Source organism: Lissotriton helveticus, chromosome 3_2, assembly GCF_964261635.1.
Source record: "Lissotriton helveticus chromosome 3_2, aLisHel1.1, whole genome shotgun sequence".
Taxonomy (NCBI): Eukaryota; Metazoa; Chordata; class Amphibia; order Caudata; family Salamandridae; genus Lissotriton; species Lissotriton helveticus.
Window position 1 is genome coordinate 119,473,846 of NC_136062.1, and position 27,401 is coordinate 119,501,246.

Genomic DNA, 27,401 nt, shown 5'->3' on the forward strand with positions numbered 1-27,401 from the left:
TGTCGTATGTTGTGACTTAAAAAGGTGTCAGGATAATTGATTAGCGGCACTCGCATTTATTCTGTTTATTATAGTAAATTAAAAGAGACATAACCCTCATAATTAATGTGCTCCGTACACCATGTCTCTTGTAGACATAATATATCATAGTTATTGACAAAGTCCCTCCACCCAAGAGAATCTGCTTTACTATTCCACCCGGCGATGTTCCAGCTGGCGAAGTTATACCATTTACAATAAGCTCCTGTTCTGGGTTCGGAGACTTCAATAGTTGTCAAGGGTGTAACATCTAGTGTCGTTGTTAACACTGCATTAGGAGTTGGTTGACCATTTACAATTGTAATGGAATCGGGCTGGAAAACTGCCCCTACGGAGGCCACATTTTCTTGTGCCACCACAACATTGTTCTCCGCAGGACAACGGTCCTCCATTATATTGGCTTGATCTCGGGTGGACACCTCAGGAATCTCTGAAAGAGATCCAATACCACCCTCCAAATCCGGGCATATCCCTGACTCCTGGTTTGGAGGATGTAGTCAATCTACTGCATCTAAGCAGCTATAGCGGTTGTAATTACAAAATGTGTCAGGGGTATGCATGGGACCTGGTCTACCCCGGTTCCCCCTATTCGCTCCCCTATGTTCTACTCTTAACCATTCATCAATCCTCCCCTTAAATTCCCCCGTACAAACCGGGGGTAGAAGAAGGATAGCGGGACTGACTGAATGGTGGTGTCAGATACTTGACTAGGACATGCGCATATATGGGAGACAGATCTAGGGTCTCTAAAAGTCACTAATACGCAATCGCCTTTTATCGTTTTAGCTGTTTTACCTAGCCATGGGTGCCTTCTTACCATTATGATCTTACTCAAGATTTGGGGGGGCAGTGGTCTATACAAATTAAGCCAACTAACTACCTTATTTTTGAGTGAGGCAAAAGATTCTCTAGCCTGCTCCTCCAAGACAGGGACTCCAGCTAAAAAGACCACTAGGGGGTTAGCTTCAGGGGGCAAATCGGGTAGTAATAATTTTTTCTCCATGATACTGTCTACCTGCAACTTTTGTTTTGCTGGTATATCGGGTTTACTAGCTAGTGCCTGGGCGTTCACTGGAGGGCCGACAGTCGTACTAGGGGGATGCTGTGGAGCAGCGTTTAAAATAACTGGGGTTTTAGTTGTAGGCAAATGCACCCCCCCTGACATATCTCTTTCCCACCTGAATCCAGCTTTTTTTTAACATTACTTATACTTTCTACAACCCCAGTAGTAGCCTTTTCGATGCTTGCCAATCTAGATTCTGTTAGCCAGCCTTACTTCTAGGGGGTGGAGTAGGGTCTTAAGAAATGTGCCTAAGCCTTCAATCGACAATACAGGGCTTGTCGATACCGGCTGTTGGTTGCCCGGGGAAGAAGGGGCCTGGCCCACACCCGGTGGTTCGATAAACTTTCTCATATCAGTAGGGGTCCTACCTTCGGGAGCGGTACCACTCAGTTGTTTAGCTTGTTTGGCCTTTCTCCCAACATGTATTTGGGCACGCACGTTTCCTTTTAGGGACCGCCCCCTCCCTAATCGCATTGGTCTGCATATAGTTAGCATTTCCCTCGTTATCAATTGAACTTATACCATGGGTACGAAGTAACACATTAATCTCCGGCAATATTTCATTAGTCAATATTACAATGTCCTGTGAATCATGTTCGTTAACTATCGAGATGTCATCAGACACAGGTACAAGTAGTTCATTCATATTTGTGACCATACACCTCTCTGGTGTTTTAGCGTTCGCAATGCCACCCAATGAGGATCTCTTAGCTGCCGAGATTCCCTGCGAAAGGCGTTTTTCCAAAACCGTTATTTCTTTGGATATTAGGGTATTGGCTCTGACAAGGAATTGGTCCATGGTTCCTGTTGTATGTCCCGCCGCCAATGTTGACTTACTTCTCATCTCCCGTCCTGCCATGGTCCTCAAGGTAAGGTCCTCTGGGGTGATGTTACTTTGGAACAACAAATGTCAGGGGAATAGCCCAGTCCGGTCTCGCCCGGTCTAGAACAGGCTAAAACGGGCCCGGGCTTCGCCCGGCACCCACCAGCGCGCGTCCCACATCCCGCGTATGTGGGCGTGTCTAAATAGGTAGGAGAAGTAAGCGAGAAGAGGACCCAGCTGCGGCCGATGACGGGGCGCAAGGCCAGCTGGTCCTCGCAGTCCCGCGCTTGGTAGTAGTCGTCAGTCACACACTGCCCAGAGTCTGCAAAAGCTCCGTTATGCCTCCAAATGATCCCAAGTAAGATACGCCAATAAAAGACACCCAGAGTCTGTGCCTGCGAGTGGCGCCCGCGGAGCGGGGGCAGCGAGGCGTTAAATGGTGAAGGGAGGAGTAAGCGGGAAGAGGACCCAGCTGCGCCCGATGACAGGGCGCAAGGCCAGCTGGTCCTCGCAGTCCCGCGCCTGGTAGTAGTCGTCAGTCACACACTGTCCAGAGTCTGCAAAAGTTCCGTAATGCCTCCAAATGATCCCAAGTAAGATACGCCAATAAAAGACACCCAGAGTCTGTGCCTGCGAGTAGCTGCCGCGGAGTGGGGGCTGCGAGGCGTTAAATGGTGAAGGGAGGTGTAAGCGGGAAGAGGACCCAGCTGCGCTCGATGACGGGGCGCAAGGCCAGCTGGTCCTCGCAGTCCCACGCCTGGTAGTAGTCGGCAGTCACACACTGCCCAGAGTCTGCAAAAGTTCCGTTATGCCTCCAAATGATCCCAAGTAAGATACGCCAATAAAAGACGCCCAGAGTCTGTGCCTGCGAGCGGCTCCCGCGAAGCGGGGGCCGCGAGGCGTTAAATGGTGAAGGGAGGAGTAAGCGTGAAGAGGACCCAGCTGCGGCCGATGACGGGGCGCAAGGCCAGCTGGTCCTCACAGTCCCGCGCCTGGTCGTAGTCGTCAGTCACACACTGCCCAGAGTCTGCAAAAGTTCTGTTATGCCTCCAAATGATCCCAAGTAAGATACGCCAATAAAAGACACCCAGAGTCTGTGCCTGCGAGTGGCTCCCGCGGAGCGGGGGCCGCGAAGCGTTAAATGGTGAAGGGAGGAGTAAGCGGGAAGAGGACCCAGCTGCGGCCGATGGCGGGGCGCAAGGCCAGCTGGTCCTCGCAGTCCCGCGCCTGGTAGTAGTCGTCAGTCACACACTGCCCAGAGCCTGCAAAAGTTCCATTATGCCTCCAAATGATCCCAAGTAAGATACGCCAATAAAAGACACCCAGAGTCTGTGCCTGCGAGCGGCACCCGCGGAGAGGGGGCTGCGAGGCGTTAAATGGTGAAGGGAGGAGTAAGCGGGAAGAGGACCCAGCTGCCGCCGATGACGGAGCGCAAGGCCAGCTGGTCCTCGCAGTCCCGCGCCTGGTAGTAGTCGTCAGTCACACACTGCCCAGAGTCTGCAAAAGTTCCGTTATGCCTCCAAATGATCCCAAGTAAGATACGCCAATAAAAGACACCCAGAGTCTGTGCCTGCGAGTGGCTCCCGCGGAGCGGGGGCCGCAAGGCGTTAAATAGTGAAGGGAGGAGTAAGCGGGAAGAGGACCCAGCTGTGGCCGATGACGGGGCGCAAGGCCAGCTGGTCCTTGCAGTCCCGCGCCTGGTAGTAGTCGTCAGTCACACACTGCCCAGAGTCTGCAAAAGTTCCGTAATGCCTCCAAATGTTCCCAAGTAAGATACGCCAATAAAAGACACCCAGAGTCTGTGCCTGCGAGCGGCTCCCGCAGAGCGGGGGCCGTGAACCGTTAAATGGTGAAGGGAGGAGTAAGCGGGAAGAGGACCCAGCTGCGGCCGATGACGGGGCGCAAGGCCAGCTGGTCCTCGCAGTCCCGCGCCTGGTAGTAGTCGTCAGTCACACACTGCCCAGAGTCTGCAAAAGTTCCGTTATGACTCCAAATGATCCCAAGTAAGATACGCCAATAAAAGACACCCAGAGTCTGTGCCTGCGAGTGGCGCCCGCGGAGCGGGGGCAGTTAGGCGTTAAATGGTGAAGGGAGGAGTAAGCGGGAAGAGGACCCAGCTGCGCCCGATGACGGGGCGCAAGGCCAGCTGGTCCTCGCAGTCCCGTGCCTGGTAGTAGTCGTCAGTCACATACTGCCCAGAGTCTGCAAAAGTTCCGTAATGCCTCCAAATGATCCCAAGTAAGATACGCCAATAAAAGACACCCAGAGTCTGTGCCTGCGAGTGGAATACCTCCATAATTAGCGACCCTATTGACCTGTGTTCTGACTTTGGGATTTATTGACCCACGTATGTAGAAAGATTGGATTGAGATTACTATACCTAAGCCCTGACAAAGTTCCATTCGGAACGAAACGCGTTGGCTGATGTCCAATTTTAACAACAGCTACAATAAAGGATAACATTTTTTGGGATATATTTGAAGCTCATTGACTTTGTTTCTGGTGCACCTTCCTCCTCTTTACAAATTATGTATCTGGTTTCCAGTGGAGTGGAAGTGCAGCGAACTCCGGAAGTTGATGCACAGACTTTCTTATTCTTTTCAATTTAGGAACTATGGTGCTGAACCTTGGTCAGGCGCATTTGTTCGCTTAGTTTATCTAATTATTAATCCATGACTTTTACACCTCGTAAAATAAAATATGACTAACAGATATTTGTTGTTAGCCACCCCAATTTGATTCATTTTATCGAGATAAAAGGTTGCTTAACATGAGGGCACACATATATCCCTGCAGGGAATGAATGAGTCCACCCACCCTCACACAAGAATTCGATTGAAGTAAACTTATAATGCTGTCTGCAGAACTTCAACTCACGCAAATTGTAGATCAGTACAGGCAATGTTGCCCCGTCGTTTTTATAACTAGTATTACTATTTAATATTCTACAGATATCATGGCTCGTCCCGTCTTCTCTACGCCTCTCCTGGGAATTCCACTGAAAAGTCAAAAATGCGAATAACCAGTGCAGGTGCCAGAGAACACAGCTAGCGACGACTTAGGTACATTAGGCATAAATCTGACATGCGTATGAACACAACAAGGATTCCATAACGAGGTATTAAAAAATGTTCACAGAGGCTTTCTTTGAGGTACTTACGGGCTTGCTGTGTGTCTCTGTGTGATGCCACCCTGCAAGTTATTGAGCCAAAAAACAACCCAGTCGTTACTTCATGTTGACTGTAAAATAGTTACGGAGAGTTAAAATGTTTTTAAAAGGTACTGAAGCTAGAGAACAGTTCAACAAAACAGTATGAAATCAGTAGAACCAATCAATGCCTAGAAGGCACGCACTAAACACGAACTCATTCAGACGCCAGTATTTCAATTGGTGCCACATCTTGCAAATTATTTTATTAATCGCGGCCCGGGTTGCCAGAGACCCACAGGTTGTGTCGTTAGGAAATTAGTGCAGACTGGTAAAAACAAATGAGTGCTTACTTCACCAAGCATATGTTTCAGCAAACCATTGCTTTCGAGAAAAGCAACAAAGCGGTTACTATAAAACCGAGTCAGAGTACGTACGACACGTTCAACGGACCTCTTGAAGCAAGCCTCTGTGCTCTTCTCGCCGTTCACTTTTTCCTAAATCTCGCGATATTGTTTCAATAGTTGCTAGGTAACACGCCGCAAAAGCTAGCGAAACTACCTATCTGAGTGCCGGAAGATGGCGGAGTCTCGGAGCAGGTCTGTGCTCACCTCTGCAGGTGGAAAGGTAAGTCTGCTCGCTGTGTTTTTTACTGCTCGTTCACTGTGCTTTTCAGAGAGAAATGCATGGCGCCTCTGTACCCGCAGTATTATTCTCCCCCTAAATTCTCCGTGCAGTACAACCTACAGACACTCAAGGACCAGACACTTAAACGACAGAGCAGCTTGGCGTTATTTGCAGGTTTTCTGTTCCACGTGTCACCAGGGAGCCGTTTTGTGCCCCGAATGATCTCTGAATACGACCTACCTTTCTTTATGACTCTTTGTACGCACTTTGGCCAATAGATGACGTACTTGTTTTGTTCTTTTACCCAACACTATAAGCAGAGTACTCATTTAACGAAGAGCTGGTCTAGAGCTGCCGACTGGAACTGGGGAACCAGGTTCGAGTGCTGGCCTAGAACCAACATCCTGCTGTTCTGGGCAAATCATTTAATTTTCCCAGTGCCTAAAAGCAAAAACAAAAAAATTTACTTCTTCTAATTTAATATGATGCTAGTGTAAAGCACTGTACTGTCCTTGTGCCAAATTCATGTTATGTAAAAAAAAAATGGGGTAAAAAAGTGTTCCTTAGGGGCGTGCCATGTACAATTAAGGACGTGGCTTAAACACGTAAACTAAAATCTACAGAGTGACACCCTACCCACACTTTTACATAGAATCACAACTGTAACTGGCATACGTGAGCATTGCTCTGTGTGTTTTTGGGTATTGTTGTGGAACTGGAAGACGGAAGGAGATGGATTATGCGTCGGATAAGTTTGTGTAATTTGTAGAATGGTGTGTCTGGTAGGGAAGATGCTAATGAGGAGGAGTGCAGTGGATACGTTTTGGGAAAAGATCGCGATGTGGAGTTGTGTAGTAGTGATGTTGTGCTTGAGGGTGTTGCTAGGCACGAGTCTGATGGTGAAGGTGGTGTTTTGTGCTGAGGTGGGAGGTTGAGGAAAGCACCGGCTTATTTTTCCGATTATATGTTGGGATAGTTGTTGTTTTGCCCTCCTTGCTTCTAGTTACGATGTTTTATTATTGTGGGATAGCTTATAGTGGAAGGTGTGTGGTATCTTGTCAGAATCCTTGGGATGGTCGCGTGAGGTATGTAGAGTGTGTGGTGGTCAGAATGGGTGTGAGGTAGGAGGATTCTGACAAAGGACGGTTGGAAGGATGGTTATGGCGGATTGTCTCTTGTGCCGCTTGTATTGTGTTACTCTTTACCAATAAAAGTTAACATCTTCTACTTACCGTCTGGACCCTCACCTTTTCCACAATGTGAAAGCACTTCACCTGGCCATTCCCCTCAAGTTGATATAATGATGTCCTCAAATGCTTGACGCCCATACCCTTCAAAAATTCACGCATTTTATCAGACGTTAATTGGGCACCATTATCCGAGACCATGATCTCTGGAACACCTTTCTCAGTAAACACATCGTCCAAAAATGCAATAACCACATCCGTGGTCACATTGCTCACCATCCTTACCTCCAGCCACTTAGAATAATAATCAATTAAAACAATAGCATAACTGTCTTTAGCAGACACTGCATACAATGGGGAATCAATTGCAACTATTTGCCACGATCCCTCTGGTAACTGCACCATGGTCAAGGGGATGCTCAAGGGTTTTGCCACTTTATCACTGGCACAGCACACCTTACAATCCCTAACCCAACGGTCTACCATATTATCAACACCAGGCCACCAAGAACTCTGTTCATCCTTCTTTTAGTACTTGACATGACCATTGTGTCTCATCTCAATAATACGATTACGCATGCCCACTGGAGGTACAATCCTGTCACCTCTTAAAATAAAATCATTCAACACCCACAACTCTTCCTTAATCTTCCAAAAAGATGTAGCACTCTCCACGTAAAGAAGATTCCCTGGGACAACCGCCCACAATATACTTCTCCACAGCTCTCAATACCACATCCATATCCATTTCGTGTAACTACACATCTTCAGACAACACACCACTATCCACCTTCTCCCCACACTCAAGACATGAAGTTGAAGGGTTTTGTATAGCGCTCTACTACCAGGCGGTTTCTTGGCGCTGCAGAAGGGAACTGAAACTGAGGAAGGGAGGGGGAGGATTAAGAAGTATAGGCAGAAGAAAAAAGATAGGTTTTCAGAGCAGCCCGAAAGTCCAAGTAGGAGGGAATAGACCTAATTGTCAGAGGGAGTGAGTTCCAAAAGAGGGGGGCAAGTGTAGAAAACCTGGATCCACACGATTTCTTCTTACGAAATCGGGGGACAAGGAGAAGGAACTGAGTGGAAGAGCGAAGATTTCTAGCAGGAACATATGCAATGATCTTAGATCTAAGGAATGCAGGAGCGGTGCCAGCCAGAGACATAAAGGTCAAACATCCCAGCTTGAAGAGCGAGCGCTCCTTGAAGGGGAGCCAAAGGAGAGTCTTGAGCAGAAAGGTATTGTGACTAGATTTAGGGAGCCTGAAAATGAGGCGAGCCGCTTGGTTTTGGATGAGCTGCATGCGGCGGCGCTCGTAGGCTGGGATGCCCACATAAAGGGCATTGCCATAGTCTAGGCGAGATAGAATAATTGCCAAGACAACAAGTTTAAAAGATTTAGCCGAGAAGTAACGTGAGACTTTACGGATGGTTCTGAGGGACAGAAAGCAAGAGGAGACTGTCGAGCTTATCTGGGGACGTAAAGAGAGGTCCTGGCTGACTTTGACATGATATCCTCTAAGGTAAAAGCAACCTCACACTCGCTTACCCTCTTCACCACATCAGTCACATTATTACTAGGCAAACATGAAAGCCCATCCGTGACTAAATTGTCCTTCCCAGGTATATACTCAATCTCATAGCAGAACCTTTGTAGCTTAGACACTAATCTCGCTTACCTTGGTGTCAAATTTCTACCCCCTTCAGCTCTCAAAATGTTCTGCAAAGGCTTATTATGGTAGTACAGATCTTAAATGTCTTCCCCCACCCTTGCATCCGGAACCGCTCTGCAGGCCTTGTTGCTGCAACTAACTCTTTCTCAATCATGGAATAATTTCGTTCAGAAGATGTTAATGTCCGGAAAGCGTACGCAATAACCCACTACTCATTCCTCATGTGTTGAGAAAACACTGCACCGATCCCATACCCACTAGCATCTAATGACAACACACACTCAGTTTGAGATATATTATTTCAAACAAGGAGCTACATAGATTTCCTTTTTCTCTGCCTCAAAATGCAACTTCTTTTGTTGTACCCGCACAAAGAACACTTCTTCTGTTTTTTTGTTTTTAGTTAGGCCCTCAATCGTTCCACTTTGGACGCATAGTTCTCTACGAAGCATGAATAAAACCTGGTGAGGCCCAAAAATGACATCAACTGTTCCTTGTTCTACAGCTCTGGAGCAGACAGAATTCCCTCCACATGGCTGATTTTTGACGTATCCCATCCTTGGAAATCAAATGTCCAAGATACTCAACTTCATGTTCTCAAAAAACACATTTCTCATTCTTAACGGTCAATCCATGCTTCATAAGAGCCACCAACACTGCATGTAGATACTTGTCATGAAAATCCTTGCCAAAGAGTAAAATGTCATCTTGGAACACCTTTGCCCCACAAATCCCATGCAAATGTCTCGTCATCTCCCTCTGCAGAAGCACTCGCCAATCCAAAAGGAATCCGACTGTATCTGAACATACCTTCAGGAGTGATAAAAGCTGTGCAACCAATTCACTTTGGTGATATGCGCTTGCTAAATCTATTTTTGAGAACCAAGCAGCACCCCCAATAGAAGAAGTCAGCTCCTGTAAGTTGGGAAGATTAAAAGTGTCCACCCAAATTGATTTGTTAAAGGCACCTCAAGTCCATACATAAACGTAGATTGCCTTTGGCTTTAAGAGAAACCCAATCTGAACTCTCCACAGTTTCAATTATTCCTTCCTTTCACAAATTCTGAAGAATGTTCCCCAATTTATCACGAAAATTAACCAGAAAATTCCTACGTTTTTGTCTTACTAGACACAAACACCATCCCGCAATATAATCTTGTGTTTGAAGTCTGCCTTCCTGCCCACCTTGTCAAAAAAACATTGGCATACATTTCCTTAAGTTCAGTATTCTCCTTTTTAGGTCTCGCCTGTCGATGCGCATGCGCATCGAGCAAGCGAGACTATGGGGGCTTATCCACTCTTTATCCACTGCAAGGAATCGTGGCGATTCCTTGCAGTGCCCGTGACTTTTAAGCTCAATGCGCATGCGCATTGAGCTTAAAAGCGCGTGCACGTCCGTCTTGTTTTACCCGCTCCGCCCCCTCCCCTTCCCGCTGTGTACCATTTCTCCTCCCCCCTCCCCTCTCCTCCGTCCGTCTTGTTTGTTTAATTTAACCCGCTCCGCCCCCTCCCCTTCCCGCCGTGTCGCATTTCTCCTCCCCCCTCCCCTCTCTTCCCTCCGTCTCGTTTGTTTAATTTAACCCGCTCCGCCCCTCCCCTTCCCGCCGTGTCGCATTTCTCCTCCCCCCTCCCCTCTCTTCCCTCCGTCTCGTTTGTTTAATTTAACCCGCTCCGCCCCCTCCCCTTCCCGCCGTGTCGCATTTCTCCTCCCCCCTCCCCTCTCTTCCCTCCGTCTCGTTTGTTTATTTTACCCGCTCCGCCCCCTCCCGAGTTAGCCCACTGCTCTCTTCCCAGCTCTGAAGATCATCCTCGGCAAAAGAGCCGCCGACCCGCAGCCAGCATCAATGCGGTACAGACCTAGGACTATGCTGGTAAGTACTGGCCTCCGGTGCAAATGCTTGTTAAATTTCTAATAAATAGCATCCGAAATATGTGTTTTTGTGAAAAATTGCAGCTTCTAGACCACGAGAGGATGAATTGTTTGTTTAGCAAGCGCTTTCACTTTTGAATTACAGAGCTGGGAGTGGCAGAGCTGACTGCTGAGCATAAGAAGTGAGATCTCGCCTTCTTTTCATTAACACAGGATTCACGTCAGAAACACCCCCTCACCTCCACTCCCATCCCTTGCCTCACGTCTCCCAGCACTGCAAGTACGGCTAGGGCTCGGTCCCCTTCCTGTTGTGCTCATCCTGATGCTTAGCTCCACTGCCTGCACACACCCTCCACCATGTTGCTTTTACTTTAACCCACACGCTGACCCTCGTGTTGTTTCTATATCCCCCCCCCACCCCCCCCGAACAATGCTGTAAATAATAAAAGGAAACCGTGATCTAAATTAACCTTTTGGCTGCAAGGCATTGCGTTATTTAATCCTTTATTTCATTACAGCTAAATTGTCATGTTCATAAAACCGGAACCTCGACCCCATAACGAGCCAAGCTTCCATCATGTGGGTTCTGCCTCCCTCTAAACGCGATGTGGTGTTTCAGCCCGATCTGCAGTCTTTGGAACTCGGGAACCCGGTTCCAATCTCAGTTTTGGCTCAAACTCTTGAGATTCTGGGCAAATCCCCTAATTTCCTGATGCCTTGAACAATGCATGTGGCCTAGTGTAATGTAACTCTCGCTTACGCAAAGTGCTCTGATCCCTTCTGATCGAATTCACGCTATATTCTACAAACTGCAGAAGACTGCACTAAGGGGTAAAAAAAAAAAAACAAAGCCTCAACATAAGAAAACACGAATAAACACTCGTTGACTGGCCGATTTGTACACAGTGGACCCAGGAAATCGGGACAAATCACAGCTTCCCTACTTAAATTTATAATTTTCAACAGATATTTTGTGTCAGAAACTCCTCCTTTTCCTGCATTAGGTGGAGCCACGCACGTCCAGTGAGAGCCTTCCTGTTGCGCCCTCCCTGCCAATCCTTTCCTTGTCGCAGCCCCCCATGTCCCCCCGTCTCAGCAGCTTGAGCTACGGCAGCAACTTTAAATACTTGCCACACAAGTAGGAAGAGCAGGCCGCATTCCTCCCCCTCACCCCCTCACCCTCACTCACTCACCCTCACCCCCTCACTCACCCTCACTCTCACTCATCCTCACTCAACCACCCTCAACCTCACTCACCCTCAACCCCTCACACTCACTCACCCTCAACCCCTCACCCTCACTCACTCACCCTCAACCCCTCACCCTCAAACCCTCACCCTCACTCACCCACCCTCAACCCCTCACCCTCACTCACCCTCAACCCCTCACCCACTCACCCTCACTCACCCTCAACCCCTCCCCCTCGACCCCTCCCCCTCAACCCCTCACCCTCACTCACCCTCCCTCACCCTCAACCCCTCACCCTCAAACCCTCACTCACCCTCAACCCCTCACCCTCACTCACTCACCCTCAACCCCTCACCCTCAACCTCAACCCCTCACTCACCCTCACTCTCACTCACCCTCACTCAGCCTCAACTACTCCCCCTCACCCTCACTCACCCAAAACCCCTCACTCACCCTCACCCTCACCCTCACTCACCCTCACCCTCACTCACCCTCAACACCTCACTCACCCTCACCCTCACTCACCTTCACTCACCCTCAACACCTCACCCTCAACCTCAACCCCTCACCCTCACTCACCCTCACTCACCCTCACTCACCCTCACTCACCCTCAACCCCTCACCCTCACTCACCCTCACTCACCCTCACTCACCCTCACTCACCCTCACTCACCCTCACCCACCCTCACTCACCCTCACGCTCACTCACCCTCACCCTCACACAGTGCAATAGTTCTCAGACCATTTCAGTTAGAGCTTTTAGAAATGTTTATGGCTTTTTTTATTTGTAATACTTTAGCATTGGCTACAGGAAACAAAAATGCTAAACATTTACAAAAAAAAACCATAAACAATTCTAAAAACACTAACTCTAATGGTGCGAGACCTATTGCATTTCCAATGCTTGTTATTTTTTATTTTTTTTAGGATGCACCATTCTCCCTTCCTCACTCTCTTGTTACACCACAAACGCAGGCCACTCGAAACTGGCATAAATCTTCAAATCCAACTCCATGATGTGCGGCCAACCCAAAATAGTGGCACCCCTCTTTGCTACGTAAACTTTACCTTGGCACGTCTTATGACGTAAACTCACCTCCGCCCACACGAACCCTTCCAGTGCAATTTTATGACAAGAATAACTACCAGGATTGACATCCGGCTCCAATAATTGTCTACCTGGTCATAATCATTCAAGTACATTTTTGCCCATATTAGTGTACCATCCACCATCGTACTTACTTCAAAACTATCACTGTGCACAATAGGCAGTTTCTTAACTTTGTCCATTTAATTCACCAGACTGTCTTGTACTCTCAACACCTCTCTAGTTACACTCAAATCATCTCCTAAAACATCTTCTTGAATATAATTGACCTTTTAAAAAAAGATATATATATATATATATATTTTTATTTTGAACTAAAGGGCATAATCAACTTATCGCAATATACATTACAGTTGGATGATCTGTTCCATTTATACACACATAATGTTAGCCATCTTATATATACAGTACATAGAACTATACCGTTCGAAGTGTAATTTAAACCACATTACCTTCAGCACTATTAAACCCCCCTAATAAGTCATCTTCTTGAGGTATTGATGTCAGTTCGCAAATATCTCCCCTATAGGTATTCCATTTTCCCAATTTTTTGGGGCATCCCCTGTGCACGTACACCGTTTTCTCTGCCACCATAACTGTGTCCACAACTTTACACCAGTTTGCAAGGGTAGGGTTGGCTGTTCCACCCCAGTGGCTGGCGAAGTTTCTCTTACCCATCAAGGTACCCAAAGTGGGCCAGGTCTGTTGTATTAAATTTAGATCTGTTGCGTCCCAGATATTAAGTAGACCGCATTTGGGCACCCTTGGAACTGAATATCCACTCACCCTTGTGATTAGGGACCTGACTGCCTCCCAGTACCCCAGCACCACGGGACACGCCCAGATAGTATGGAAGAATGTGCCAACCTCGCCATATCCTCTCAAGCATAACGGGTTGTTGATTTTACCAATTTTGCAGAGGGTAGTTCTAGTGTAGTAAATTCTATGAACAATTTTAAGTTGTATTAAATGCAGTTTTGATGTAATCGCTACCTCTCTAGGGAATGCGAGCACCTCCTACCAATCTGTGTCATCCAGTTCGCGCACGTCTGCCTGCCACTTTTCTTTAAGCTTCTTCATCAGGTCCGACATGTTGTTAACAATTTTTTTTATATGTTAAGGATATTGCTTGTTTGTCTAGGTAGTCCGTTAGTAATCTGTCCTCTAATGGGGATGCTTCTGGCAGGGTGGTGTCAGGGGGGATTACTGCTTCAAGGGCGTGTTTGATCTGTTGGTAGCAAAAGTGTTCAGTTGGTGCCCATTTGTATCGTGTTTGGAGTTGTGTAAAAGTGATAATTTTCCCTTTACCCAGAGATCGCCCACCTTCGACATCCAGATGAAGTCCCAGTTGTGGAAGCCCTTACTTTTTTCCAGTCTCCTCAGCTTGTCCGTAACCCATAGGGGTGTCGCTCGTGTGAGTGTGTCATGCCATCCCAACTTTTGGTGCACCGATTTCCAAGTTTGAAGTGTATGGTTTGTAGGACCTATCATTGGACGGGTCTTATTGTAGAGTGCTCGATGTAGTCCCGTCGGTCCTAGCTGTAGCCTATCGAGGGCATAGGTAGGGTCCGTGTAGGGAACATGAATCCATTGGTTCAGCACTATTAGTTGGGAGGCCCAATAGTATGTTTGGGAGTGCGATGCCCCCATCGTACCAGGAGCAATATAGTTTAACCATCGCTTTGCAGGCTGGTTTATGGTCCCACAAGAGTTTAAACTCCTCGATGGCCCTAAAGTATGTTTGTGGGACTGGGAAGGGCGTGTTTCGAGGGGCGCCATCATTTTAAAAAAGGGCTGCCTTCCCTAGAAGTGACATTAAGGGCCTAGCTGCTGGAAAAGCACCGGGATTGGATGGGGTCCCGGGGGACCTGTTCAAACAGGAACCAGGGATTTGGGCACCGTACCTCACACTTATATTTAATGCTATCCAGGGGGGAATGACCGTCCCCGATACTTGGATGGGAGCAGAGGTAGTCCCAATTTTTAAAAAGGGATCCCCTCTGCTCCCATCCAACTATCGTCCTATCAGTCTGATAGATATATCCCAAAAACTTTTTGGCAGACTGATCTTAAATCGTTTGCAAGTGTGGATCCATGAAATGGATATCCTGTCCCCATACCAGGCAGGATTCCGGGAGGGTGTATCTACTACAGACCAAATATTCAGGCTACAACTGCTCTATTGGAAAACAGCGGTAATCGAGGGCGGCAGTCTATATACCATCTTTGTAGACCTACGTGCCGCCTTCGATCTGGTTCCTAGAGCAAGGCTGTGGAGTGTTATGAAAGAGCTGAAAGTCCCAGAGGATATTTTGGCAATCCTGATGAGACTCCATTCTAACAACTACGCCCGCGTTAGGTGTGGCAAAGGTGGCAAACTAACCGAAAGGTTCCCCGTTCGCAGAGGTGTAAGACAGGGTTGTGTGCTTGCACCTACCCTGTTTTGTATCTTTGTGAACGGGGTAGTTGCCCACCTCAACAGGATTGCTAACTCTGATGCCCCAAAGTTGACTGGCAACAGGGTGCCTGCAATTATGTTTGCGGACGACACCCTGTTGCTGTCTAAATCCCCGATGGGGATCCAACGTATTTTGGATGGCTTCTTGGACTTCTGCTCTGAGCGGGGACTGGAAGTCAATCCCCAAAAAACTAAATTCATGATTTTAAATCCCAACCCCCGAAATAGAGCCCCATCAAAGCTAGGAATGGTCCAACTAGAACGGGTCCATAATATCGAATACTTGGGCATTACTATAAATGAACATTTAACCTGGTCGTCGCACCAGGCCAAAGCGACCATCAAACTGGCACAGTTGGCGGGTGGCACTTTGCGCCTGGCAAACAAATCAAGCTATCGACCACTTACCCCAATTATTCATATATATAAAACACAAGCTAGGGCAGGGGTTACTTACGGGGGCGAGTTGTGGGGCTACACCCAACATCCGAAGTTACAGGCCACGGAGAACAAATTTTTGAGACAGGTAGCTGCCCTTCCCCAGAGTACCCCATTACTTCCACTCAGATTAGACTTGGGTATTAAACCCATAACAGAGGAGTTGGGACTCAAACCCCTAAAATTTTGGAGGCGTTTGTGGTCCAGCCCAGATCTTGTAACTTATAGAGAGGAACTTCAGGAATTCCTGGAACTAGGGAACATAAAAAAGATTCCTTGGTTGACCTACGTCAAGGGAAGGCTCGAGGAAATGGGGTTCCCGGAACTATGGACAGATCCCATTAATTCATGCACGAAGATCTCAAAAAAGGTACTCGCGAGTGCCTACAATGACATGATGCTCACCAGAGCCTCCAACGACTCTCGTGAGGGGTCCCTGACAAATTCATTCCTGAAAATGAAAGACACCTATTCCCTCGAAAAAACTCTGGACAATATTTCCCCTGCATTAACAAGGAAACTGTTCCTACAATGGCGCTATGGATGTCTTCCTTTAGCTTCGTTCACAGCGTCCTGGACAGCGTGCACCACCGTACCATCTTGCCCAATGTGTGCTCACCCGAAGGAGGACGACATGCACGTGGTCTTCTTCTGCAAGGGTTATGAGCGTAGCAGAAAATATTGGCTAGTTCCGATGCTCAGTAACCTGGGATTCAGATCTTTTCAAACTGCTTATAGAGTTCTAAAATCTGACCTCTCCCCTTATGTAGTTTTTGCACTCTCAAAATTTTTAACTGCATTGTGGTTTACCCGAACCCGAATGATGAAAAGACTGGTATAATGGACTCCTCCAGCGGTTCTTCCCACTGTTTTATCTAATATTTAAATCAATTTTATCATATTGGATCACATTACGTTTAATAAGTTTTTAATTTGTATGTTCTTGTTGTATCTTTTATGATCTGTGATCGAAATAAAGATTTTTTGAAATGAAATGATAATGGCAGTGATTGACCGTGCTTCTTGTCTTTTTGTAGTAGTTTCAGAGGGGTTTGAAGATTTAGAGTCCCTGAATAATTCCGGGTCTCAGGTGATGTGGATCCCTAGGTATTTAAAAGTGTTGTCCACTACTTTTACTGCGCAGCCAGTCGGGAGAAGTGGAGGAGGATGCACAGCACTGACTTTGCCCAGTTAATCGTATACTCGGAGTATCGACCATAGGAGCTACAAAAATCTTAAAGACTTGACAGTAAGCGTCTCGGGGATGCCATATATATAAGAGGATATGGTCCGCATACAGTGATATGCAGTCCTCCTGGTCCTCAGTCCACTTAAGTCCCCGGATAACCAGGTCTTGACGTACCCAGGCCTCCAAAGGTTAAAGAACTAAGGCGAAGAGGAGGGGCGATAGCGGGCAGCCCTGTCTTGTGCCGCAGTGTAGTGAAATATCCCACGATCTATGTCCATTGGCTACTACCTGGGCCACTGGCTCAGTGTACAGTAAACAGACCCAGGAGCAAAATTTCGGTCTGAAGTCTAGTTTCTGAAGAAGAGCAAAGAGGAATGGCCACTCAACTGTGTCGAAAGCCATGCGGGCATCCAGAGATAGCACCATGGCCTTTTCCTCGATAGTATGAATACGGCCAAGCACATTTTGAAGGCGCCAAAGATTTAACGCCGTGTTTCTTCTGGGCATAAACCCAGATTGATCCGAATGTATCAGCTTTGCTAGGTGTGGTGTAAGTCTGTTAGCCAAGGTCTTTGCCAATATCTTGGCATCAGCATTCATCAACGATATTGGTCTGTAGGAGGAACAGTCTTCTGCCGTTTTTCCGGGTTTATGGATGGCCACTATTGTCGCCGTTCTCTGATCACGGGCAATTTCCCTTTTTCTAAACAGTCCTTATACGTTGCCGCCAAATACGGTGTGAGTGTTGTCGTGTTACGCTTATACCACTCAATGGGAATACCGTTGGGTTCCAACGCTTTACCGGACTGTAATTTACCATTTGCCATTGCAATTTCGTCCGTAGAGAGTTCTATTTTCAAGGTCTGCGCCTCTGCTTCTTCCAGTTGAGGAAGCTTAATATCTCGGAGGTACTCCTCCGCGTCAGTTTGCGTGAGTGTGATCGTGGAAGCATAGACCTGTTCAAAGTGGTTCGCTAGCAGGTCCACTATGCACTGAGGATCTCGAGTTGAACCACCTGTGGGGAGCTGGAGTTCTGCCACCGATCTCGCTGCCTTTCTTTTTTATCGAGCCAGGCCAGGAGTTTTCCCGGCCTTGCCCCATTTTCATAAATGGTATGTTGGGTACTGCAGAGTCGCTTCTTTGCTGCTTCCCAAAGAAATTCCTTGTATTCTTGTTTCTTTAACTGCAGTAGGTGGGCATTTGCGTCAGATGGTTCCTGACTGTGGGATCTCTCCAGCTCCTCCACTACCTTTTCTAGTGTCTCTACAGTTTTGACTTTCTCCCACTTATGGTGGGTGAATAGTGAGGTAGCTTGTACGCGAAGCACTGTTTTGTAAGCCACCCAGAGGACGGTTGTGGGGGAGACCGAAGGCACATTTTTGTTGAAGTAGTATCCAGTAGTATCCCTATCTGTGGAGACTTCAAATATCCAGGTTATATGGGGAATATACGGTTCTGGGCTCTAGAGTGCCAAGTGTAAAGAGCACTAATCGGGGAGTGGTCAGAGATGCCTCTTGATAAATGTGTTACTGATTGGAAGTTCCCTAGGTCGGCTGCAGGTGCAAATCAATTGTCGATTCTAGAGAGGCTGTTGTGTGCCCCCGAATAGTAAGTGTATTGTTTCATCGAGGGGAAATGGGTGTGCCAAATGTCTACCATACCTATCGTGTCCAGGAAATCTGTCCGTGCCGAGTGTGAGAGGTGTTGCTGTCATGGGTGTGTACGATCTAGAATGTCATTCAAAGTGGCGTTGAAGTCGCCACCTATAAAGAGCCATGTGGGAGGCATAGGACGAAATCGCTGAGTGCTGCGGAAGCTGTCCTTCCCATTGACACAAGATCGCCGCAAAGCGGCCTTGGTCGTCCGTGTATCTGTGCTTGACTATGATCGGGTATTGTTTCTTTAGAAGGATTCCCACCCCCCTTGAGCCAGATGTGAATTCTGAAGACCATTGACATTCCAGGAGATAAGCGGTAAATGCTGTTTGTAGAATCTCATGGGGAGTATAGGTTCACGTGACTGCGGCATGAGGCCTTTGCGTCGCTTGTGTAGTTTCTGGTAGATTGCATTCAAACATTGCATGAGTAGTAAGCATGGTCAGATCATGTGCCCAAGAGCGTATACAAACAAAAACAATAAAAAGAATATGAACTGTCCCAGAACATCCCAACTCCTTCCCTGCAAGACGGTTGTTGAATTTCCCGTCACTCCAACTTTGCAGAGTGCCCAATACCCATTACCCAATTCCTATGTGGGGGGTATAGAGCCTTCCGTATGTCCCTCGGGGGGGGGGGGGGCGAGGAGGAGGTCAAACATTGGATAAATACCTCTATAACCAATATGGAAGTGAAGTTTTGAGATGTCATTGTTCCCCTGCACACAAAAAGTCCTTTTAGTATTAATCTTTTTTATTGAAAAATTGCAGCACATAACTGCAATTTATGATATTGTTTTCTATCACATTGCCTCTAAGATGACAAGAAAAAGGAGTAGCAAATGATTTCAAGAGAGGTGACTGTGTCCATGCAATCAGTTCTGCAGCAAGGGAGGCCGTGCCTGCAGTGAAATTATAACGGGAAAGAAGAAGTAGGAAAAAACAACAACCCCCCCTCAACTCCTCCTCCCCACCCACCCGTGCTCCAAGTCAATCACTCACATCACTTATATCATGCATATCTACAACTCTCAGTCCGCCTTCGAATTTCCAGTGTCAGAGAGGCGAAGCAGCCGGATGTACCGGGGACACGTGATTTCATGGAATTCCGAGGCCAATAGGGACAAGAAAGGCTGCCACAACTCTGTGTACTTTCGTCCCTCCCCGGCTAAGGTGAGAGAGAGCTTTTCCATCCCTAGGACATGCCACAGTCGGTATAGCCAGCCATTAAATGTGGGAATATGTGCGGTGCGCCAGTGTGCGAGGATATTCTGCATGGCAGAACCCAGCGCTATAGCAATCAGCCGGCCCCTACGAGAGCGCAGAGTATATGTTGGAGGATTTGGGAGTCCAAGAAGAACATATGATGGGAAGCTCGGGATTTCAGTATCAAAATGCGTATCTACCGCATCCAACACCTGCTTCCAGTATGCTTGAATGTGTGGGCAATCCAATAGGATGTGGACCAGCGTACCCAGCTGCCCTCAGCCCCGGCAGCAAGTCGCCTCCCTGGCTTTATCCATTGCGTGGAGACGCTCCGGAGTATAGTACCAGTAGGTTGCGATTTTAGTGAAAGTGTCAGTGAGCCCCATGTGGTATGCGGAATGTCGCGCTCTGTAAAAAATCCCCTCCCACTCCTTATGGCTATGCGCCCTGCTTATCTCTCTTTCCCACCGCGCCTTTACCAGCACTATATGTATGTGTATCCCTAGCCATTAGCATTTTGTATAAATCTGAGATTAATTTCTTGTCTGACGCGCGGGTGATCAACCAGCGCTCATAAGGCGAGAGATGTCTGTCAGCTACTGGGCGCACCTGCTCACTAAGTGCCCAGTGACGCACCTGGAGGTGGTGCATCCTCTCAACCTCCAGCAATCCATGTGTTTGCCGTAACTGCGTGAAGGAAATCACTCCTTCCGGTGAGTACATATGAAAGAGGGATCGGCAACCAGCCGGTCGCCACCTCGCATAGGCCACAGAGTTGGTACCTGGTGTAAAATCAGGGTTGTCCGTCAGGGGAGTAAGTGGGGACGGAAAGGCAGTAAAATCGTGTTTAATATTAGTTTGGTCCCAAACTTCTAGGGGAACCCGCGTGATGTAGGACGCGGAGAGGTTGCTGCCACCTGAGAAATGGGATTTCCTGTAGCGGCCGGCCAGTCACGGCCTGATCCTGAAACAACCAGTGTTTCTCGGATTCCCACCTACTCCACTCCACCAAGAGACGCAATGGAGCTGCCTGAAAAGGTCCGGGACTCCAAGTCCCCCGCCCTCCGGCGGCAGCATCGCCAATCTGAGCTTAAGTCGCGGTTTACACCCATTCCAGATGAATTGGGCCAGTTCCGCTTGTGTCCGTTTTATCCAACCCGGCGGTGGCCGGAGAGGAATAGTACGGAATAAATATAAAATCTGGGGAAGGACGGTCATTTTGATCGCCGCTATTCTGTCCAGCCATGACATCGGATAGTGTTTCCACTGCCCGAGTTCTCGCCGAATCTTCTGTTGCAGCATAGTATAGTTGATGGTGACTGTGTCCGAGAGGGAAGGGACCAGCTGAATCCCCAGATACGGGATCGCCCCCGTTGCCCAGTGAATAGGGAAGGAGCGTTGCAGGTGTTCTCGAGTGGAGACACCCAGAGATAAATCCAGGGCCTCGGACTTGCTCATATTGATTTAGAAGCCGGAGCATTGCACAAAAAGTTCCAGATCCGCAAGACAGGCAGGTAGGGAATCTCGTGGATTGAACAAGGAGAGCAAGATATTGTCAGCATAAAGACTGATCGTGTGTACAAAGCCCCCAAACTTAATCCCCGCCACCTGCGGGTTAAGCAGCAGTTTCTGCGCTTGGGGCTCCATGTACAAAGCAAAGAGGAGGGGTGACAAAGGGTACCCTTGCCTAGTGCCCCTCTCTATGGGGAATCTAGGGGACGTGTGTCCGTTAACCTGGACCACCGCCGTCGGAAATTTATAACAGTTCAGCACATACGTGCGTAATTTAGCACCTAGACCCGCCTTCTCAAGGACTCTTTCCAGGTAGGGCCAATGCACCCTATCGAACGCTTTTTCAGGGTCAATAGCCAGCATTAAAAATTCACCACTCGTGCGGGTCGCCTTCTCGATAAGATGTAGTGCCTGCTTAGTGTTGTCCGAAGTTGCCTTTCTGGAATAAATCCTGCCTGGTCTATGTCAACCAGGCCACCCATATGGGGTGCCAGTCGGGTTGCCAGGATCCCTGTATACAGTTTGAGATCCACATTAAGCAACGAAATGGGGCGATAGGCGCCACATTGCGACTTATCTTTCCCTGGCTTTGGGATCACTGCTATAGACGCCTGGAGTATGTCCCCTGAGATCGCCCCAGGCTCCGAGAAGGTGTTAAAAAGGCGCGTGAGAAGAGGGGCGACCTGCGCACAGAAGGTCTTGTAAAACATTGCAGGGAACCCATCCGGGCCCGGCGCTTTGGCCACTTTAAGACGCGATATGGCAGCAATAACCTCTTCCGGTCGGATGTCACGCTCAAGATACTCGGCTTGCTCTGTCGTGAGGGCAGGCAGTGGGACAGAGGCGAGAAAGGCCTCCGCATCCGAGGCACTCAAGGGGGAGCTGGCGTTCAAATCAGTATAGTAGTCGCTAAAAGCCATCGCAATACTAGGATCGTCAGACACACAGCTGCCATCCGGTCGGCGTATTTCCCGAACCATGTGGCGTTGGCGAGTCTCACGCAGTTTGAGAGCTAACAGTCTCCCACACCTATCCCCGCCCGTGTAATAGGCATGCCGGAGCCTCAATGATGCAAATTCCGCCCTATCCTGGTCAGTGGCTGCCAACTGCTGCCTCACTGCCTTAAGCTGCCTCCAAATACGTGGGGCCCCCGTGCGCTGGTGCATTTGCTCCAGTTCCCTCGTGCGTTGGCTGAGCTCCTTTCGTTTGCGACTACGCTCCACATTGTCTGCCGCTGAAATGGCAATAAATCCCCCTCGTAAGACCGCTTTCAAAGCCGCCCATTATGTGGCGAGTGTGGTATCCGTATTGCTGTTGTGGGAAAGGTAGTCTGCTATGACGCGCTAAATTCTCGTAACTACGTCAGCCCTGTCTTTTAGAGTCTCCCGAAGGCGCCATGTTCGCTGTGCGTGCTGAGTGGGGGGGAAGGCCAACACTACCGTCACCGGGGCGTGGTCCGAAAGGGGGGCAACCCCAATCTCAACCTCTGTCGCCAACGCCCGCAGGGAAGTCGATGCTAGCAAGTAGTCCAATCGGGCATATGTTTTGTGGGCATTGGAGTAATAAGAGTAGGAGCGACCCTGGGGGTGGAAGCTGCGCCATAGATCACTAAAACCCAGGTCACGGAGACGGGCCAGACTCTCTGCCGAGAGCGCACGGTCTGCGAGGCACTCTGACATGACCTATCCAGGATGTTGTCAAACACTAAATTCAGGTCCCCTCCCAACAGAATATGATGATCCGGTGTAGTAGTAGCCTCACTAAGGGCGGAGTGGAAAAACCTCTCCTGACACTCGTTAGAGGCATAGATTGAGCTAACAGTGAACGTGTGGTCCCCCAATGCAAGATTGAGCTAACAGTGAACGTGTGGTCTCCCAATGCAAACCGGTACAGTAGCAGCCTGCCCTTGATCTCGGCCTCCTTCTGTATAATCTGTCTCTGGGCCACCAGAATGGCTACACCTGCCGTTTTGGTAACTGCGGAGGAGAAAAACTGATGAGGAAACTTTCGGGACCGCAGGCGTGGACAGTCCTTCTGTAATAGGTGTGTCTCCTGCAGGAGACAAATGTCCGCCTGTGAGTGTTCCAAGAAGGAGAGGACCGCTTTGCGTTTCACAGGGTTATTCAGTCCCCTCACATTCAGAGTGAGGACCTTAATATCCGTGGACAACATTTACCCCACCCAATGGAAAGGGAACGGAAGGCTCACACTGGCACCACCCAGCCACAGAAAAACAAAGACGCCTAGTACCCCAGATGGACCATGGGCCAAGTGCCAGACAGAATTCCCCAGGCACACTGTGGACGAGGAACAAAGGACCCACCCCCACCTCCCTCCCCCTCCACAGTCTGCCCCTGCAACACCCCAATGAAAGAGAAAAGAATCCCCCCCAACCCCCCACCAGCAAACCCCAGAAACGGTAAGCAACAAAACACCCCCAAAACATTTCAAGTAATACAATGTGTCCATCATCCGTAGGTGATTGGTGGAATATAGCATCGGGGAACACTAATCCGTGCATCAAGTACCTCCCTCCCGCCGACAGCACGGGCCAAACCAGACACTTAAGTATAACCGAGCAATAGATCAGCGTGGAGCTCAGCTAGGATGAGAGGCCTCTGATCCAGAAGACACAGCCTCTACCGCAGCCCGTTGTCCATCTCTAATCTCAGCTACCAGGGGCTTGTGGACGCGCCGTCGTCTGTGCTGTTGACGCCATCATGGTCTATCATCCTCCGGGTCCCCAGAGGGCCCCTCCTCCTCATCGATCTCGGCCGGTGGGTTCAAGCCCAAAAGGCTGCACGCTCCCTTTAAGGACCAGAGCTGGTGCAGTTTGTTGTCCTTTTTGAAGATCAAGCGGGACGGGTGGCCCCAACTATAAGAGATGCTCTGCTGCTGGAGGAAAGTCGTGACTGGTTTAAACATCCTACGTTTCTGTAGTGTAAGTGCGGACAGGTCTTGATACAATACGGGGGACTTGCCCCTGAAAGACAAAGGGTGCTGCTGTCGTGCCTTGTGCAGGATTTCTTCTTTTGTGCGAAAGTCTTGCACTCAGGCCAAGATGTCTGGAGGGGGCGGACGACAACCGAGGGGGGCCCACTCTGTGGACTCTGTCCAGTCGGAGCTCCGACTCCGCGGGTCGCCCCAAATTGTGATTGAAGAGTTCCCTAGTGAAGCCAAACAAATGTTTGGTGTCATCCGACAGTGCCACACCCCTTATGTGGACGTTATGTTGACGAGAGCGGTTTTCCAAGTCTTCCATATCTTTCTGTAGGTCCACCTGCTGGTCATGAATCCGCACAATCTCTTGACGCAACGCCTCTAGTTCTGTGTCACGACTGTCACCCCTGGTTTCCAAATCGGCCACCTGCTCCCCAATACCATCGACATCCCTGCGCACCTCTTTGATTTCCTCGGCAAACTCCTTCTGTAGGGTATGAATGTCCTCTCTCAGGGTGGTGATGAGCGATTCCAAAAAGGCTTTGGTGATAGGTTCAGCGCCCTCCGTCTGATCTGCTGCGGCTCGGTCTGCACCGGCCGCCATCTCTTTGGGTTGCTGATTAGCCTTGACCTTAGCAAAAAGGTCCTTGACTGTTTTCTCTTTTCGGACCCTCGCCGTGGACATTGCGACCCTCAAGGTCAGCGGGGGGCAGACACCAAACCCGCCGCCAACCAAAGCCGCTTGCGAATCCCAGATAAGCACCTCCGGACCACTAGTAGGCTCGCCTCCCTAGAGTCTCGCTCCGTAGCCCAAAACGTTCTGTAAGGTGTAGATTAATCGCAGGCAGCACACCGCTGGGGTCCCACGCACCACCAATCGCAAGGCAGAGCCACAACAAGGGGTCCGGGTCTCTGCTACACAGCCATCAGAAGGAGCGCCCCTCCGACCGCACTTTCCCACTGTCACTGTCACGGCACGCTGCTGCTCGCTCTGACCTGAAGATGTCCCTCGGTCACGCCACGCTATTCTGGGCCTCTATCGCTCTGCGTCTCCGGCCAGGCCCCTCCGCAGCGAGGTTTAGTGCCTCCCGTCTGCAGTAGGGCCAGGACGCCTCCCCCGGCACCATGCGCCGATCAGCGCTCTTACCGTAGCAGTCCTGGCTTCAACCTCCCTCACCAGGTCCTCACGCCGGCATGACCGTCTGCCCCAGCCTTCTATGGCCCAGCGCCCTTGCTCGCCTCATGCAGCCAGTGCTGTCTCTCACGGCCCTGCAGGAGACAGTGGGGAGGTGGCTCCTGCACCCTCGACTCCTTTCAGCGTCCCCACAGGCTTGGGGAGAAGGTTCCTGCACCCTCGGCTCCTCTCCGCGCCCCACACTCCACTCCCGTCCGGCCTGCCACCTCACCGCAAAAACCGCTCCGCTCTGGCTCCAGGCTCCACAAGATGGCGCTCCCTCCTGCTTCAAGGGGCCATTCCACCCCGTCGTCAGGCACTAGCAGGTCATCCAGGCAGCGCAGTGATTTCCAGGCAGGCCCCCGCATGACACTAGCCAGCAACACCAGCCGCAAGGGGGAGACCCAAGGGGGCCCGCCGTCCGTCTCCCACCGCCGCCGCTTCCGCCGTACCTGCACAAGATGGCGGGCGGGATTCAGCTGCAGTCAGCGCCGGAGCCTCTCCCTCGTCCAAAAAGTCCTTTTAAAGGATTAGTAGTCACTTGCCCATCTTTAATGTCTTTTTTTCAGCGGATCAGCAAGGTGACAGATGGGTCTTTGCTGCCAGTGGCTATGTCCTGACGTTGTGCCCTTGTGGCTTTGGTTGCTGTTGGCGTCAAGTAGGCTTTAACAGATAACTGATTGTGTAAAACCTGTCCCAATGTAAGTGTTCAACAGGGGTAGTTCAGCCCTCCTCTGGCTGGCGTTCTGTTTCTGATGGGTCCACCGTCTGAGTCATGGATCGATGCGTTGAGGGATTACGCTCGTTGTTCTGACCTGAGCATCCCCGATGTTGGAGCAGGCGCCAACTCATCGCTGCTGTGCTGAGTGGTCGCTCCCCAGTCTCACTGCCGAGACCTGGTATCGTTGTGCTGCGTTTTCACTTGTGCTGCTTTTAAAATAATTCCGTTTGAAGATTACCTGCGACGGTATCCTTGTGCTGCGTTTTTCACTTGCGCTGCTTTTATATTAATTCCGCCTGAAGATTATTTGTAACGGTAGCGTTGTGCAGCGTTTTAACTTGTGCTGCTTTTAAATTAATTCCGCCTGAAGACTATGTGCACTGTACTGCCCTGGTCGCTGCTTCGCTTTGCTTCCGCTGAACTTGCCACAAATACTTTTACTTTTCAAGCGCGATAACCCCCGGCGCTCTGCTCTGCCCTCCCCTCCGCTGCCATTTTGTTTATGTTGTTGTTTTGAGCGGTGTGCGTCCTCTTGAGCCCGCCCCGCCTCCCAGCTGAGCCGCCCTCGCCCCTCCCCCTTCCCACTATCCATATATGACCGATTCATTTTCGCGCAGCGGTCGCGCCCCATTCGCGCCCCATTCGCGCCGAAGGTGCGCCAAAGGTAAGCCCGTCTACGCCCGTCCGCGCCTGGACCGCACCCAGCGCCCGTCCCCCTGCTCTATGCCGCTCCCAACCCCCCAGAGTAACTTATGATGCCGCTACTCTCCTCGCCCTCAACCCCGGATGCACCCCACTTTGCTGCGCAACAACCCCAGGACGTACCCACGGCCCATTCTCTTGCCTCTCCTGTAAGTTCAACTGCTTCAGGACCCTCACCAAACACACTTCCTCCACACTCAGCTCCGAACCCAACGACTTAAAATGCATCCTACTGAACACCCGCTCGGTCCACAGACATGCAACCGAACTCTGGGACCTAATGGACACCGCGTCACCTGACATCGCTTTCCTCACTGAAACATGGATGAATGCATCCTCTGCCCCTGACATCGCCATAGCCATACCGGACTCTTACAAGATCATTCGGAAAGACCGCACCGATCAAACTGGAGGAGGCATCGCCATCGTCCATAGAAACACCATCAAAATTACAACCTGCTCTGACGACAATCTTGCATCCGCCGAACACCTCCACTTTCAGATCCACACCGACCCCAGGACCACACTTAGAGGAACCCTCATTTACAGACCCCCAGGCTCCCGATCTCAATTCAGCGACATCATCACTGACTTCATCACCCCGCACGCCCTCGCCTCAGAGAACTACATTCTTCTAGGAGACCTCAACTACCACCTTGACAACATTCTCGACAACAACACCAC

The 27,401-nt window shown here is 49.5% G+C and overlaps 1 protein-coding gene across 1 annotated transcript in view; it reads left to right on the forward strand.

Annotated features, from left to right (window-relative positions):
- The first annotated feature begins 5,542 nt into the window (after nucleotides 1-5,542).
- TEX9 (testis expressed 9) overlaps nucleotides 5,543-27,401 on the forward strand; it is a 573,374-nt gene continuing 551,515 nt past the window's right edge. The window contains exon 1 of the mRNA XM_078684880.1: nucleotides 5,543-5,700. Within this exon, the coding sequence (XP_078541006.1) occupies nucleotides 5,653-5,700 (48 nt within the window). The 5' untranslated portion in view covers nucleotides 5,543-5,652. The remainder of the gene's footprint in view (nucleotides 5,701-27,401) is intronic.